Source organism: Xyrauchen texanus, chromosome 10 (genome assembly GCF_025860055.1).
Source record: "Xyrauchen texanus isolate HMW12.3.18 chromosome 10, RBS_HiC_50CHRs, whole genome shotgun sequence".
Taxonomy (NCBI): Eukaryota; Metazoa; Chordata; class Actinopteri; order Cypriniformes; family Catostomidae; genus Xyrauchen; species Xyrauchen texanus.
In genome coordinates, this window is record NC_068285.1 from 19372175 (window position 1) to 19390959 (window position 18785).

The window sequence follows — 18785 nt, forward strand, 5'->3', positions numbered from 1 at the left end:
ATTTTTCATCTGGTCGAGGTTGATGAGTGTTTTAGAAAGTAATTAGTAATGCAATTAATTTTCAGACAGAGTAATTAGTACAGTAAGCTAATTACACTGTAAAAGGTGTAATTAGTAATTAATTACTTTTTTAGAGTAACATACCAACAATGTTCACAATAATGTGGGGTCAAAAATAACACAAGCCACTGTTCTAACGATAGCCTACACACTGCATTCTACATGCGTGTGGGACTTTAAGAATGACAGCCAAGCATAATATTTCCATTGTCCTCTCTGCAACAAGTACAACTGCAAGTGGCATTAGTCAACTATTTCCCAGAGGTTTGCCTGGTATGAAGTGGGAACATTTTTCTACGCAATATTGATTGAGTAATTGTCAAACATGACATTCGTATTTAGCCACATGCTCTCAAATAATTTTTACATTTCGTCTATCAATAGCCACTGACATAGTAGTTAAGGGTTGGGCTCATTTGTTTAGATCACACAAGAATGCTCTCCACCTAGAAAAAAAAAGAAAAGAAAAAGTTTCACTGAAAAAAAAGCGACTCGCAGCTCGTTGCCAAGGCAACCCAAGCCCAACCTACCACCATAGTAGAATTACCTGAATTCTTCTCACGTGACCGATCCTCAGCCCTCGCGACCAATGACAACAGAGGACAGGTGCACTCATTGTAGTTTCGGAGGTGGAATCTCTGGTACTCTGGTAAACTGTGACGGCTCTATAAAGTCCCAACGCAGGTTCACATTTTTCATGGCATAATCCGAAGCAACTCAAGGTGATGTTGTGCAAAGGATGTTACTTTTTCTAAAAGACGGAAATAGATTCATCTTAACAACAGCGTCCCAGTGATTGAAATCTTTGTATACGTGAGAGAAAGATGCACGCACAGTGATTTCTTTAGTGGATTCAGTGTCTGAAGTTCGTTTCCTCCAGTCGATACACACCTTTCATTTCTTCGGGCTGCGTTTATCTGGTTCTCATCATTTGTGACCGGCTTGTCCAGGTGAGTTGCTCAGGCTGATGATCAGGTTCGCTTTTGTGGCATGAATCATCACCTGTGAAAGACTCTCTTGAGGTTGTAGCGCTGTAAACCTGTTCTACATCACAGGGAAATATGATGCAGGCCTGTGTATAAAAGCAAAACACATGCATTTTTGTTTTCAGATTTTACCGTGTATATATCCAATATAAGACTGCATAATTGGTGTATAGGCTCTATTTTAAAAAAGCCTATTTTCACGAACCTTTTTAGCTGCACTAAAAAAATTGGCTATTTCTAAGATTTACGCATTTCAGTTAGCCAATATAACACATTCCAATCAATTAAAAAGCGCAGCAATTAACGAAATTAAATTAATAGCTACAACTTACATTTATTCAATCATTCATATTATTTGTACGCAGTTCAGCTTGATTTTATTGTGAAATTGAAATGCGTAAATCTTAAAAATATAGGTTAAAATAAATTTTATTGTTGTTTTAGCTGGCCGTCCAGTCTGTTGATAACTTTTATCAACAAGACTGGGGGGGGGGCTTGGGGCATGACATTGAGACTGTAGGTATCTTTATCTCTCTCAGCCTCGTTTTCATTTCTGTCACAAATAATAATAAAATGGCGCTACTCTGGATAAAGTCTATTCAATTGTAACTTAATTCATCCCAAGTAAGCTACATTTATTTTACATTATGTTGTGCCAACCAGTGTCCTGCTGAAAATAAATAAATACAATAAAAAGCCAAGAACAGCTAAGGCCAGCTAAAAATAAATATAAAAATCCCTCAATATGTTCAAAACCAGAATAGACAGGTTTAAGTTGGTCTTTTAATCATAGAGGATGCTCATTGTTTGTGATCTGTTTAGATCACAGAATGACGGAGAAAACTGCTCCCTGGTGGAGGTCGTTCGCGGGCAAGAGACGAAAAGCAGCCAGAGAATCTGCCGCGATACTGGAGCAGGACTTCCGTAACCAGGCTTCACCTGGGTCCACACATCACCCCTCCGCTGAGCCGGACCAACGACACAATTCACCAGCACGTCCAACGGAAGAAAGGGGCAATGGCTTACCGAGCGACGAAACATATGACGACTCAACTGAGCAGTCGACTTTCAGTGAGAGCTCCAACCGTCGCAATCTCCGAGTGTCACGCTCTGGTCGTTTCAAAGAGAAAAGGACGACGCGCGTGGGTCTTCAGCAGAACCGTGAGGAGGCGGCTAAATCAGGAGAATAGCCTACACGTCATCACGCTAATTGCACTACACTGAGACAACAACTGAAGTTTACGCCAGTGCTAGAGCACCATATTAATACGACACTACCTCCAGACTGACATTGTGTGTTGGAAAAATTGACTGATGAATGCACTTGTAAAGTTATGGGGATAGTCTTTTTGCTATGAATATGAGTAAGTTCATATATATTCTTAAAATGCTGGAGATAATGCCATATATATTGAGCTGTTTAGTTCAATAGAATTATTTTTGTGAAGGAGACAACAAAATGTTTGTAGAGCTTTGCCATATGTACATCATTTGCACTGTACACATCTGTGTTAGTTTTACTGTGTGGTGTTTTATGAAGGACTTTACATTAGAAGGATTTAAAAGTGATCAGTGTGCTGGAGCTGTTTTTAAACGTTTATGCATGCAGCAGAAAAAAAATGGAAGGGGCTCGGGTGGTGGCAGGCCCGGCTTCTGACAGCTAGGGTGGGCTGGGGGATATCATTGGGCATTTGGGATGGAGAGGGTTTACTCAGACTACTAATTTAATGACTTTAATTGGCGCAACATATGGCGTAATTGTCAAGATCATAACTGCCTACATTTTACACTTTTTCACCATATTAAAAATATATTCAAATAAATAAACTGATAACATTTACAGTTGGCAGACGCTTTTATCCAAAGCGATTACAGTGCACTTATTACAGGGACAATCCCCCTGGAGCAACCTGGAGTTAAGTGCCTTACTCAAGGACACAATGGTGGTGGCCGTGGGGATCGAACCAGTGACCTTCTGATTAACAGTTATGTGCTTTAGACCACTCCACGTAACTGCGTATGATTACAGGCTATACAATGATGCTATACCATGATAAACATCATGGTATAGCCTGTAATCATACGCACTTACGTAGTTTACAAATTTTAACCAATAATAGTTCTGAAGAATTAATATTGGCATTATATTCATACATTTTCTGTTATAGCATAATTTCATGTAGTACAGCTGCTTTGAAACAACGGCTGTTGTGAAAAGTGTTATAGGCCTACAAATAAATTTGACTCGACTCATAATATTTATGTAATGGAGGTAGTATAGTACTTTCTTTACTAAGAAACAAAAATAAAGCTATACAATTTTAGGTAAATTATAAATTAGAATTACAGCCTTAAAGCAAAATGCAAAGACAAATGAGAGTCCTGATGCAAGGATGGATTGGACAGAAATAATATCATGGAGTGAAATAAGGATGGAGTGAAAGGAAGTATATTGGAGAGATCAGTAACATATAAGACATATGGCACAGATCTGAACTGCTAAAAGAAGTAATATAATATTAAATGATGGCAGTTATTTCTGTTTGACAGAAATGTAATAAGCAATGATACTACCCTACAAAGACAAAACGCCAAATTGACTGTAACAAATCTCTTATGATTTGTCCGGTGACAGACGATTTGTCTCATTCTGATATTCAGAGAAACTATTGTGTGAAAATACAGTAACAACAAAATCCACATCAAAATTATACAAGTAATTTTTTCTCAGTTTCAATGTTATTTAACGAGTATGGCCTTTGTAGGGTAGCAACGGGTATTTATATTTTTACCACTGAAATTATATGTGTAAAGTAATTTAGGGAACACAGGAATTTGGATGGATGGATGGATGGAAGCGCCAAAGATTATTTAATAGAGTAGTTTAAAAAGCAATGACAAACAAAAAACAAAAAACGATCACAGCACTGTAAAAAGATGTATAAGAGATGTAAGAATCTCTCATCGACACCGAATTTACAACAGGGAAATCATGGATCCCACAACAGTGCACTGCGGGACAAGGTGCGGGCGGGATGATGTGTGCGGGAGAAAGAAATGAACGCATGACTCCCGCAAAATATAATCTATTAAAAAAATTAAAGAGATTTATTCATGTTCAATTTATTCAAGGTACAGAGCGTTATTCGTGTTATCCGTCTATTGTGCAAAAGCAACAATCAAAGTAACGATTTACAGGTGCAGGGTTGATTCAAACTAATTCTTCCTTGTGCTCCATTCAGCAGAAAATCCAAGTGCTATAATTTTAACGTTTTATTAAAGAAAGGTACAAACAAAACTTTGAACGCAACCAAAGGTCAATCACATATTTGGCAATGTCAAACATAAATATATACACTCACCTAAAGTATTATTAGGAACACCTGTTCAATTTCTCATTAATGCAATTATCTAATCAACCAATCACATGGCAGTTGCTTCAATGCATTTAGGTGTGTGGTCCTTGTCAAGACAATCTCCTGAACTCCAAACTGAATGACAGAATGGGAAAGAACGGTGATTTAAGCAATTTTGAGCATGGCATGGTTGTTGGTGCCAGACGGGCCGGTCTGAGTATTTCACAATCTGCTCAGTTACTGGGATTTTCATGCACAACCATTTCTAGGGTTTACAAAGAATGGTGTGAAAAGGGAAAACCATCCAGTATGCGGCAGTCCTGTGGGCGAAAATTCCTTGTTGATGCTAGAGGTCAGAGGAGAATGGGCGGACTGATTCAAGCTGATAGAAGAGCAACTTTGCCTGAAATAACCACTCGTTACAACCGAGGTATGCAGCAAAGCATTTGTGAAGCCACAACATGCACAACCTTGAGGCGGATGGGCTACAACAGCAGAAGACCCCACCGGGTACCACTCATCTCCATTACAAATAGGAAAAAGAGGCTACAATTTGCAAGAGCTCACCAAAATTGGACAGTTGAAGACTGGAAAAATGTTGCCTGGTCTGATGAGTCTCGATTTCTGTTGAGACATTCAGATGGTAGAGTCAGAATTTGGCGTAAACAGAATGAGAACATGGATCCATCATGCCTTGTTACCACTGTGCAGGCTGGTGGTGGTGGTGTAATGGTGTGGGGGATGTTTTCTTGGCACACTTTAGGCCCCTTAGTGCCAATTGGGCATCGTTTAAATGCCACGGCCTACCTGAGCATTGTTTCTGACCATGTCCATCCCTTTATGGCCACCATGTACCCATCCTCTGATGGCTACATCCAGCAGGATAATGCACCATGTCACAAAGCTCGAATCATTTCCAATTGGTTTCTTGAACATGACAATGACTTCACTGTACTAAAATGGCCCCCACAGTCACCAGATCTCAACCCAATAGAGCATCTTTGGGATGTGGTGGAACGGGAGCTTCGTGCCCTGGATGTGCATCCCACAAATCTCCATCAACTGCAAGATGCTATCTATCAATATGGGCCAACATTTCTAAAGAATGCTTTCAGCACCTTGTTGAATCAATGCCACATAGAATTATGTAATTAGTATTAGTATGGTGTTCCTAATAATCCTTTAGGTGAGTGTATATATGTCTCTCTCTCTCTCTCTCTCTCTCTCTCTCTCTCTCTCTCTCTCTCTCTCTCTCCATTAGACATATCGAAATCAAAGATTCTTATACCGTCTGCCAGTTAATGATATGGTCATCCATCATAAGGGTCAGTCTTTTACTGAATGCAGAAGACCTTGATAACTGTTAAGTCACACCCATAGCAATAAGTGTAATAATACTTTTTTATTAGACAGTCCAAAGATTCTTATTAATTGTTAAATATATAAGAGAGTAAAGATATGAAACAAAGAAGTCAAGATGTAACTAAAAGTGAAAGAGCTGAATCATAAGTTGTTAGTTTACTTAGCAAACTGTTTGTGGCCTAAAATGGCCTTGGGAAGTGTTACTACATCAGATTTTAAATAAATAGATGATTTTCCATCTAAGGCATCCATATGTATTTCATGTGCTCATGAATGTGCTTATGTTTTTGTGAATGTTTATTATGGGTGGGGTAAACAGACAGCGATAGGTCATTATTAATTACGTGTATGTTTTAATCCTCGCCAGCTTGCCTTAGGCTGTCATCTTTAACCTCATCAACCCTGTGCCACAACATTCCTGACTCTTAGAAGACAATTTTTATTGTATCAGACTTGAGAGGTTAAGGTGCTCACTATCTGGCTCACTCCAATCTTTCTATGAGACTTGGGATCCCTTTTTAAACTATGTAAAAGGCTTACCCTGCTCACATCAAACTGGCAGTGATGCATAGCAATTAACTTCTACTTTTTCTTCCTTCTCCGTTTGTTTGTTTGTTTGTTTGTTTGTTTGTTTGTTTGTTTGTTTGTTTGTTTGTTTGTTTGTTTGTTTAAGTTAAGGGATTGTTGAAGTGATTAAAATTGGACAAAGTTTTACTGTTTACCTTTTTTATTTTACCTCCCTGACCAGTAGGTGGCGATATGGACAAAGAATGTGAATTGCTAAAAACGTGAAAATGGACATTTATAGTAAAATTAATGATGTAATTAGTGGTCTCTTTCTCACTCACACCTATTATACTGTTTCTGAAGACATGGATTTTACATTGATTGTTTTTATACATCCTTCATGTGCTTTTTGGAGCTTCAAAGTTTTGGTCACTATTCACTTGCTTTGTATGGACCTACAGAGCTGAAATATTCTTCTAAAAATTCCAACACAAACATCAGGAATGGCATGAGGGTGAGTAAATGATGAGAGAAGTTTCATTTTTGGGTGAACTATTTACTATAAATCTGGTTTGGAGGTCATCTTTACTTAGCCTTCCCTCTCTGCTCTCTACACACACATACACACACACACACACACACACACACACACACACACACACACACACATGTTGTGTTTCCATGTTTTATGGGGACTTTCCATAGACATAATGGTTTTTATACTGTACAAAGTTTATATTCTATCCCCTAACCCTAACCCTACCCCTAAACCTAACCCTCACAGAAAACTTTCTGCATTTTTACATTTTCAAAAAACATAATTTAGTATGATTTATAAGCTGTTTTCCTCATGGGGACCGACAAAATGTCCCCACAAGGTCAAACATTTCGGATTTTACTATCCTTATGGGGACATTTGGTCCCCACAAAGTGATAAATACACGCTCACACATACACACACACACACACACACACACACACACACACACACACACACACCTGACCATGACAAAAACTACCACTAGAGAGCGAGCTCGTACTACACAGCATTCAGCAGCCAACGTTTCAGCTTCCAGCCTATAATAAACCAGATTTATGATGAGTGATTTTATTGACTAGTCGAAGAAAGATGACATATCCTCTCTATACTATTTTAATCAAAGGGTGTGATGGAGAGCCTGCGAGTTGGTTCCAAATCGTAAATCATACAAGATATGAAATGTTAAAGCCAGGGGGTTCACGGATCACGGTCAAGATAACTTCCCGCTATGCGCCGCCTGCAGTGTTGTCATTTGCGTGCAATGCGAGACGCAACAGGCGGACTCTGTGGTCTAGTACAGTTCAGTTCACTCTCAAATTCCAAGCACAGAAAGTGGGACAGCATCTGAAAAGTATATCACTATCACTAACGCTTTTGATAGACAAATAATTTTTATTTGACAGCAAGTTCTATTTTTATGCATTTAGGCTACTTCAAATGGTCATGTGATTTTGAACTGTAAGCACGGACAGTAACATGAACATGAACTTTACTAAACGGAAAATTAAACGCGAATGATTCTCGTGAAATCCTACAAACTTTGCTGCGTCCTTGGCTTCAGCCTAATTAAAACCCAAGCTCGCGGTCAGACAGTAACAGTATCTCGTGTGTCAGAGTCGCGCGCCATGCGCACACAGTCTCGCGCCCCGACTGGCCTCTGACAGCTTCCCTGGGTCCACTGAAGGAAAGAAAAAGCGCACGAAACTTCAGCTTTTAAAGGTATGGTGGTTTCTTTTAAACCTGAAAACTAAACTGAAGTAAATTAGTTTTTGCATATGACCATTAAAGCAGTACCGTTATGTTAATTGTGGAATGACTACACGTAATTGGTTTGCGCTCTCTGCTGAACTCGTCCTGAGGTGTCATTGGCACAGCGCTGACAAATAGCTACAAGCCTTAAATGTGAACCATATACACATTTAACGCCTTTCGAATAGCACAGTAGTATTATTTGCAATAGCATATGGTTAAAATGTCATACTTTACAGTATGGCTCCATTTGTTCATTATTTATTGTAGTAGGTATCATGCATTAATAATGAACAATATATTTTTTGCAGTATTTATTCATCTTAGCTAGTGTTAGTTTATAAAAATACAATTGTTTATTGTTAGTTCATAATGCATTAACTAATATTAACATATACAACTTTTTAATTTAAAAAATGTATTAGTATATGTTGAAATTGACCTTAACCAAGATTTAAAAATGCTGTAAGAGTATTTTTCATTGTTAGTTCATGTTAAATAATGTTGTTAACTAATGTTAACAAATGGAACCTTATTGTAAAGTGTTACCGGTTAAAATGGTGTCCATGGCCCTTAAAGAAACTAGGCCTACAGTATATATTTAAATATGAATGATGCATTTACACACAATTATTTAATGATATTAACTCTCGTTTTGATATATAAACAGAATCCAGATCATTCACATGTGTCATGATTAGCATTATACAGCATGTCTCACCTCAGGTGGATAAAACATGTATTCACATGAGTGGACCAGCACAACCGTGAGTTAACATCTCCATGGGAAAGCTGTTAATGGGACTCTAGGGAATGAGCAAGTTATCCCCTCAAGATTTTATACAATCATATCATAAAAGAGGCCAACAGCTGAGTTGCAGGATTTTCACGCAACTCTCAATTAAGTTACAAATTGTGTTGAACTTTTATGTCCATTAATGTTCCATGAATGTGCTTTGAAAATTCATTTCAGATTACCAGTTTTCATAATACTTGAACTTTGTCCTTTTGTGCTTTCTTTCTCACCCATAATTCTCCTATAAACCTTCCATTGAGTATACCACTATTACAGTATGTCTCTCTATTTTGGCAAGAATAAACATTCCAGTATATTAACATATTAACTAAATTCCTTCTACATTGCTAAGTTTTTTTTTGTGTGTTTTTCTATTCCTCACATAGTAACTCTTAGTGGCTGCTGGGCTTGCTAGAGGTTGAGTATAGCTCTACTTCTCAAAACAACTGACTCCATTGTTAGGTCTAGAGCCCTACAACTCTTGATAAAAGATGCCCATTTACTCTGATCTTATTATTATTTAATTTTTTCAAAGGAAAAGTTCAGAAGTTTATTGCAGGAAGACAGGCCTAAATTGGTGTTAAGAGCAGATAATATACAGCATGATATCTGGAACCTTTCACTGGCCAAAGCAGAAGCAAGAGATTGGCTTTCCTAAGAGAAGGGAGGGTTCCTGTTTGGAGCATCTTGTGATGAACAAGCTTGCTTCCAAGTGGAACATGTAGACTCACAGAGAGAAAAGGGGAGGAGAGAAGAGAGACCGCTTTGTCACGTAGAAACCACAATGAACCAATGAAATGTTCTTGGTGTTTTTTAATACTTGTGAGCTGGAGCCCCAACTGAAGGTCAGATGTGTTTTGAAACACAAAACCATACAAAGAGATAGAGTCAGACAAAACAGCAGCTAAGAGATACTAAACTTAACTCTAACTTAACCCGGTGTGGGTATATTAAGACTTAACCCAAGTGGATCTGAATAGGGGCTAAATCATGCAAAAATATGTGCTGGGGTTACAGATCAGTGAATGAATTTGTGGCTGTTTTTCAGGTTCCTGAATTATGCCTGTCCCTCCACCTCCTCTGCCACCTCCTCTGCCACCTCCCCCAGCACCACCACCCCCAACTCCACCTGCGTTGGCTTCAGCACAAGTGAGATACACACACACACACACATGTAAGATAGTTCATAATACCAAAGCATTCAAAGTACTGTATTGTTGCACATTATTAGATGCACACAAGCACTATGTATTTTTCTCTGACTGTCGCTTTCTCTCTCTGTCCACCTCTCTCTTTGTTTCCCATCACCCAGTTCCTTCTGGCAACCACCTGGCTAGATTTGCATTATTAATTAGAGATAAAATTACACACACAATGTACACTCACATGCACACTTGGCACACATGTTCGGGTTTGGCTTTCTTGTTTAATGCATGTCTTTTGCAAACAAATAACATTTAAATAGTCTATCCGACAATTCTCATAAACATGTGACATTGAAACTAGAAAAGGAAAGTTGGTTAAGACGTCATGTTAACTTAAAGCTGAAGTATGTAATTTCTGTACCACTAGTGCCAACAAATGGAATAGCAAAAATAAACTTTGTTTGCAAAACAGCTTTCTGAATAAGGCTCCCTTCTGACCTTGGCCAAACAAAGAGATAACCCCGCCCCTAACTCACACCATTAGTTGAGTAATGGTGTTGGGGCGGGTCTAAGCTGGTCGCCAAAACAAACAAAGCAATTTTCAAAGCAACACATAAAGACAGTGCTCACTGTTTTTGAGAAAATTAATCTATGCATGGCTTATATTTGTCTCTACATATTAAGCTGGGATGGGAGAAAGTATTTTAACACAGAAAAATTTACATAATTCAGCATTAACAAACCCTTGTCTAAAAGCTGAAAACCTTTAGACAGGGACGGAAAGGGACTGTGCAGAGTTTAGTGGACATGAATCTTGAAAGCTCTAGAAAGAATTACAGTCATACATTTTCTGTGATCTATTGGATTTTAGATCATCCAAAAGATATAGCACAATAAAGCCATCTTTACACTGCAAAGGTTGCACAGAAGCTGCATCTGAGGTGGCATACTCTATATACCAAAACAAGGTGTATTTACACAGACCGTTTAATGTTGCTCTAAGGTGGCATAAATGCATTTACACAGTAATTACAATAATCGTATGAGATAATGTTTTAAAACTAATATTATGAATATGAAATAAATGAAACAATGAAATTGAACTTTTAAATATGAAACAAAAATTATTAAATAAACATGTCTGGCTTTTATGTTGCATTGCATCTTTACACAGCATTTTGAGCAGGTTACATTGACTGTGTAAAGATGCCTCAAAGGAATAGTTCACCCAAAAATGAAAATTCTCTAATCATTTACTCACCCTTACGCTATCCCAGATATGTATGAATTTCTCTCATCTGCTGAACTCAAGTGCGGATTTCAAGTGAATGGGTGCTAAAATTTTGACTCTCCAAAAATCACACAAGTCAGCATAAAAGTAATCCATATGAATCCAGTGCTTAAATCAATGTCTTCAGAAATTATGTGATAGGTGTGGGTGAGAAACAGATCAATATATATGTCCTTTTTTACTCTAAATTCTCCTCCCTATCAATCAATTTCCACTTTAACTTTCACATTGTTCTTCTTTTGTTTTTGGTGATTCATATTTTTCATGCATATCATCCCCTACTGGCAGGGAGAAAAAGTACTCACAAAAAAGCACTTAAATATGGATCTGTTTCCCACGCACACCTTATCATATCATATCTGAAGATATGGATGAAAACACTGGAGTCTAATGGATTACTTTTATGGTGTCTTTATGTGCTTTTTTGAGTGTCAAAATCTGTGCATAGGACATTCATTTGTGTTCTACTGAAGAAAGAAATTCATACACATCTGGGATGGAGTAAATGTTGAGAGAATTTTCATTTTTGGGTGAACTAACAGACTGAAGATAAGATGTAAAGAATCAGAAATATTCAAAATTCACACTAGGATGAGGATCACACCTAATTACTCATGCTAGAAATCAGTATCTGTCTACTGTCTCCATTTTATTTTGGTGTTTCTTGGATACGGTTTAAAAAATTATACCACAGTAAAAGCAAAGGCAAAGTGATCCTCAACTGAGTGTGTGTGGACATGCACTACCTACATTTAAAACATTTTGGTGACAGTCACAGCTCTGTTTTACAGTCACGGATAGACCCTCCTAAACTCCAACGTTCTGAGGGAGGAGGTCGTAATGCACTTCTGGATGACATTCAGAAGGGTGCAAGGCTGAAAAAAGTTGGACAGGTCAATGACCGTAGTGCCCCCATCCTTTACAGTGAGTCAAAATCACATTCATTCAAATAATCTTGTTTCTAATCACACAACTTCTCCAGTACTATAATGTGGTATTAATAACCCTGAGAATGCTAATCAACTGTAAATTGAAAAAGTCAGGGTCACTTAGCAACAATCAGTCTGTTTTTAAGCTTGGGTACTCTAGATACTAAACTGAAAAAGTTTCAAGTTCATTTCCAAATTGGGGTTGATGTGATTTGGAAGACCAAAACTTAAATCTTTATCTCCTCTATGATAGTCAACACTGGAATGTTGTTTATTGGTGTAACCAGAGCTACCCACATATCAGTTTCAGTTCTATTGCTGTTATTCACATTGTTCACTGTGGGAGCCTGTACAAAATGAATCTCTCATAAAGAAAATAAAGGAGTTTTAGAGAACAAACGAGTGCCAGAGAAAACCAGGCGTCTGAGAAAGTCTGAATTGCTGATAAGCTGTAAGCACTTATCTGTGGCAGAGCAATATTTGAGTTCAAGGTCTACAACAACTGTTCTTAAACTTCAATATGCAGTAGCAGATAAACAGGGTTAAGACAGACTTTAGGAAGTGGTGGAGTGAGAATCATTTAGAGAGGATGGGGTCAAAATGCTCCTTGTCTTCCTCTTTATTACAAAGGACAGAAGAATTCTCTGCTGGGCTCAGGACCTGCTTTAAAAAGCTATTGGCTTACGTTAGGTCAAAGTTCATGGATTTTTTTGCACCATCAGTATTTGTCTTGATGTTTTGAGGTCTTTTTTTTGTTGTTGTCTTTTTGGTTCTTTTAGCTATGTTGGTTCTGAAGCATTTCTGTCAAAAAAACATGGTCCTAATCCCATCCCTATCTATCAACTACCACTAAAATTAGAGGGAAATGAAAGGTTGAAAGAGTATTGTTCTAGCCCTAACCCCTGCCCTAATCCTGAAATCTGAATGGTTGATAGAAATGTTGTTGATCCAGGAACAACAAGAGAGATCACAGTAGCCATGATGGTGATTCTATTTGTCTGCAGAGCCTAAAGTGAGCAGTGTGGATGACAGTGGGACTGTTGGGAACTCTGCAAACACAACAGGGTCTGCTGCACCTGCAATGGGTCCAAGTCTTGGAGGACTGTTTGCTGGGGGATTTCCTGTACTCAAACCAGCTGGACAAAGAGACAAACAGCCACAGCACAACACAGGTATTGAAGTTAGATATATTTATGCTCAAACAATCTAATTTACAATGGCTGATGATGACTTAAGTGATAGTTCACCCAAAAATGAAAATTCTGTCATAATTGACCATGTTGTTCCAAACTCGGAAGACTTTCTTTCTTCCACTGTACGAGCACTGGCATATGCAATTTAATGCCATATCATGAACAGGTGTGTTTACAGGTGATTTATTGCAATGTAAATTACTTAAACAGCAAACACAATGGTGGGAAACAATAATCATGTACTCGAATGTCATATTATTTACTAAATTCTGCAGTTTCAGTTCCCCTGATTTTGATTGGAAACATGACAGAAGATGTGTGCAAAGTGTCATTTATTTTCCTTGACATACTGTGTCCCATTTGGTTTTTAATATGGAACACAATTCTATTCCCTTAAATATGGGACGATTACGTATTAAAACATGAGGGATGTTTGACAACCCTAGTTCCGTGCCACCTGGAATTGAATTTGATTCTGATTGGCCAATGACGCCATCTAGTGGTGTGATATTTCTGCGTAACAACCGCACATTTGGGAATTAAGTGATATGAGACTGGTAATTCGGGTATTGCAAGGCTTTTCTAATTCTTTGATTACTTCGCAATCTCTGTAAGTAAGTGTGGCAGGGTGGAGGGAGGGGCCGGGTCGTGATCCTACACACCCGGTCTCGTATTAGGCAGGGTGGAGGGCGGGGCCGGGTCGTGATCCTACACACCCGGTCTCGCCCTCCGCCCTGCCACAGTAAGCTAATAAAATAATTTCAACTCAATGTTGTTAACACATTTCATGTCCATTTATTTATTTATTTGGCAAGTAGTTTTGTAATAAGCTGGATAATTATCAGTAAGACAGTCATTGTTTACTAAATAAACACCAACAGTACTTCAACGCGAACCGGAGGTGGACTTCAATCTTCTTACATAGTTAAATAATTTCAACGCAAATCTATATTTTTACATCCATTATTTTATTTATATGGTTTGTAGCCATGTAATAAGCGGGATAATGTACAGTCAGCTGGTTGATATCACAAAATAAACCCCTTCGGGGCCAGTCAAGGTTTATTTTGCGATAACATCCGGCTGACTGTACATATCCCTTAAAGAAGCTGAGCTACAATCGCATTACAGTGGTCTGATTGAAATCGAACTTTGTGAATGGTGACTGAGGCTAACACTCTGCCAAACGTATCTTTTATGTTCCATGGCAGACAAAGTTATGAGGGTGGGTAAATTATTTCTTGTGATATAACTTGTGATATTTTGGTTGTGATAACTCAAGATATGGTTGCTTCTGTTTCAGTGTCTCGTTCAGGCTCTACCACCAGTCTGAAGCATCCTCTTTGGAATCCTCCATCACAGGGAGACCGATTTAGAAGAAGTGCACCTGATCTTTCCCCACCCCACAAACCTTTGGACAGAACTCCCTCTTTGTCTAAAGCTCGGCCCGTTTCCTCATACACGGCTCCACCCTCCCCCAGCCAAACAGCACATCCTACTTTCAAACTTCCATCTACACCTTGTTCTGCCCCTCCCCCTCCTCCTCCTCATAGTAATAAACCCCCTCCTCTACCCTCTGGTCCACCTCCTCCCCCGCCTCCTTATATGGCCAAACCCTCTTGGTTGTCTGTCAAGTCACACTCCATTCCCATGCCCACAACTCCGCCTCCTCCACTGCCTCCCTCGGCATCTGCATCCTCACTTCCTGACAGGTCATCTTGTGTCTTTTATCCTCCACCCCCTCCTCCAACCTCTCTACCTGACAGGTCATCTGGGGTCTTCTACCCTCCGCCTCCTCCACCTCATCCATCATTACCGCCATCCTCACTCCCTAACAGGTCATCTGGAGTGTTCTTCCCTCCGCCCCCTTCTCCAGAACTGTTACAAATGAATGACAGTCATTTAGGCCCTCCTCTCCCACCTCCAAAAGTACCTGCTATGCCTTCACCCACATACAGGCCCAGTGTACCACCATTGCCACCCTCCTACCCTTGTTCTGCCCCCAGTAGACGACCCCCTGCAGTGCCTCGAAGTGCAGGTAGATAATTAATAACTACTATTTGACTTCCATTAAGTGCATCTATGAATTTATATGACCATGAGAATTAATGGCAAATGACCACAGTAAAACACTTTCATTCATGTGTTGGATATGTATTTGAAGTGGTGTATCTGTTAAGATTGTTGAATTAACAGGTGCTCCACGGCTGGCTCCACCTCCCGCTCCACCAGCTCGTTCTCCTAACACTGAACTGTCCATTAGGATCCCGCCCACACTTCCCCTCCCACCATCAGCCCCACCCAGCTCAGTACGGAACGGACACCTGGTCACCAGTATAGGTGAGACTCTGGGTCGTCATTAGACGTGAACTATACAGGAAAGAAACTAAAGGCCTAAATGGTCTATTAACAACAGGTACTTGTCAATGTAAATAACAATAAGCAGTTAATCTGGAAAAGCATTAGATTTAATGCCATAATTACAGGCATTGAATATATAATGTCTATGTACAGTATATATTTGCATATCAAGTGTAAGATGCCGCTTCTGTTCTTTTCAACTTACAGAAGTGTTTTTGTCTACTTTTCAGATGACTTTGAATCAAAGTTTCATTTTCATCCAATTGAGGACTTCCCCCCTCCTGAAGAGTTCAGGCCCTTCCCACGTATCTACCCCAGCAAGGAGAACAGAGGTACAAAAACCTCTTTGTGTGAGAGTGTATGAGTGGAAAGGTGAAGTCTCTGTTCAATGACAGTGCTCACATTGTGGCTTCTGTTCATAGACAGGCCTAATACAGATGGTCAGATGTACATTACTCACTGTAATGCAAAATCCACAAATTCCCTAAACATACTGCTGCAGGGCGGAGGGCGGGGCCGGGTTGTGATTCCGCACACCCTGCCCCTAATCAGGCTTATTAGACCTCGAGAGGGATAAAGGTTGACTGAAGACGGCAGTGCGACAGAGAGAGAGAGAGATTCACGGACAGCTGTCCGACACTTTGTGTGTTTGTCTTTTTGGTTGAGTTTTATATTAAACTATATTTATATTGTCAAGCCGGTTCTTGCCTCCTCCTTTCCCTTGAACCCCCTTTACACTGAGCCCGGCTGCCTGAGAGTGGAGGTACGGCCGCTGACCGCGAGGGGAGGAGGGGCTCCTAACTTACAGCCTGGAGCAGGTCAGAGCCACAGCCAGGGGACGGAGGAGACCCCTAGCAGCCGCTGAAATGCGGCGGGTCTGAGACAGGCGACTGCGAGGGGATATTTTTATGGCCGACCGCCTGGAGCGGGAGAACTGCTGCTAGGGAGGGGGGAGACCCCTTCCATCCATCGGAATACGGCGGGGCATTCCGTCCACCAGGGGCCAGAGGACTGCCACTGATCCTCCCAGGGAGGTGCAGCTGTAGTCCATTAGAGGGTGGACGAGTGGCCGAGGACCAAGCTACGGCATATTGGTGAACCGGCTTGACAATATAAATAATAGTTTAATAGATCTGAACCAAAAAAGACAAACACACAAAGGTGTTGGACAGCTGTCCGTGAATCTCTCTCTCTTTGTCGCACTGCCGTCTTCAGTCGGCCTTTATCCCTCTCAAGGGCTAATTAGCATGATTAAGGGCCGGGTGTGCAGAATCATGACCCGGCCCCACCCTCTGCCCTGCCACACATACATAAGTCTCTGTTACAATGAAAACCTGGTTGTACCTGGTTATAAGGAGATGTAAGCCAAAACATTACACATAATGTACTGCATTTTGTAGAACTGCATTTACCATGTTTCTGTGAGTTTCTCAGAGGATTGGTTTAATTTAAAAAACATCTGAAACTATGCCCTTTCAATGGAAAACTTACCTTTCCTCTTGGTAACAAGTGGCAAAATGAACTCTTCCTGTTTTGTTTTCACAGTCAACCCACAACCTCCTGCCATGAGGACTCATATAAGATGAAATGTGACAATACCATGTTTGGTGCTAACCTTTATCTGGACATTTATAATCATCATCAACTCCATTATCAGTGAAGAACAGCAGCCAAAATTTTAGTTTTATTCAATTCAATCACCTCAGTCAACCAACTGACTCTGTGACAAACTTAATGTTTCATGTACAATGAGCATTAAACGTTTCCACATTTCAAAAATGATTGTTACAGCTATAGCGTTTTTACCTCTGCATTAAAAGCGTTATCATTTTGTTTGACTTAATAACCAAGAAAGTGCTTTGATATTACAGTTTTTGTAACAAATGTTATTAATCGTTAAGAGTGCTGATCCACCAGGGGCCCCCCATGTTGTCAGATACATTATAATCAGTGATAGGAACATACTGAAGGGAACCCCCACACACATTTTTGCTTAGGGCCCCCGAAAGGCTGTTCGCTAACAATAAACCAACAGCATGATTACGAGTGTGAAATTGGTTGTTTTTCCCAACAGTTTAACAGACAAGTAAATAATATTAAATAACTTAACTTTCAGACAAAAAATAAAGTTAATTTGTTCATTTCTTCACTGGCAGTGAAAATAGTTCAAAAAGAGCCCAAAGCATTAAGCACAACTCCGTTCTGTTTCATTCGTAAACAAATCTGTGTTGTTGAATGAATAGTTCTCGTTCACTTGCATTGCTTCGATTGTGAAAAAGTGTTGTTTAACAAATCACTTGAGACAAAGATTCATTGACACAATCACAACATAAAACATGGTATTTTTCACCACCTGCCTGTGGAAAAACATACAATCTACACAAATGGAAAATGTATGGAAATATTTTGAAAGGCCTGAACACAGACAAGGGAAGTGCTAAAAGTAGCGAAGCATTGCACTGCTTTTAAAAGTATTAGCACTGTTGGAACATCGTTTGGCCAATTACATTTTTGGAGTGGAACTAACTGTTGTAAAATTGTGCTTATCATAGCAGTTTTCTTTTCATTATCCTATCATCATGCCTTGAAGAAAGTAAAAGGGCAAATTATTGAAAAACATAATAGATAAAAGCATAGGATGGATGAAAAGAGATGCAGATGTACAGTAACTTGCAACACTGTTCTTTTTATTATTATTATTATTATTATATATAATTTATTATTAAAGTAAAAAAACACATTCGTTTTTATTATTATTATTATTATTATTATTGGAGCATGACAAGAATTGGGGAACTGGATCATGACATACTGTAATTCTATATAGTAAAACACTAGTAGGGATAGTTTGCCAAAAATGGTCCCATCCCACATGCCATCCCAGATGTGTGACTTTCTTTCTTCTGCAGAACACAGAAAGATTTTTAGAAAAATATCTCAGCTCTGTTGGTCTATACAATGCAAGTGAATGGTGACCAGAAGTTTGAATCTCCAAAAAGCACAAAGGCAG

General features: G+C 39.3%; 2 protein-coding genes across 2 annotated transcripts; both read left to right on the plus strand.

Annotated features, from left to right (window-relative positions):
- Positions 1 to 1876: 1876 nt before the first annotated feature.
- Positions 1877 to 2236, plus strand: LOC127650856 (proline-rich protein 15-like). The gene has a single exon (XM_052136489.1). It carries the CDS (start codon positions 1877 to 1879, stop codon positions 2234 to 2236), a length of 360 nt encoding a protein of 119 aa, XP_051992449.1.
- Positions 2237 to 7643: 5407 nt separating this feature from the next.
- On the plus strand, positions 7644 to 18769 carry LOC127650832 (WAS/WASL-interacting protein family member 3-like). The gene is made up of 8 exons (XM_052136473.1): positions 7644 to 8030; positions 9905 to 10005; positions 12084 to 12216; positions 13226 to 13393; positions 14718 to 15452; positions 15611 to 15754; positions 16006 to 16107; positions 17321 to 18769. The coding sequence occupies exons 2-8, from the start codon at positions 9916 to 9918 to the stop codon at positions 17359 to 17361; spliced, it is 1413 nt and encodes a 470-aa protein (XP_051992433.1). The 5' UTR covers positions 7644 to 8030; positions 9905 to 9915; the 3' UTR covers positions 17362 to 18769.
- Positions 18770 to 18785: the final 16 nt, after the last annotated feature.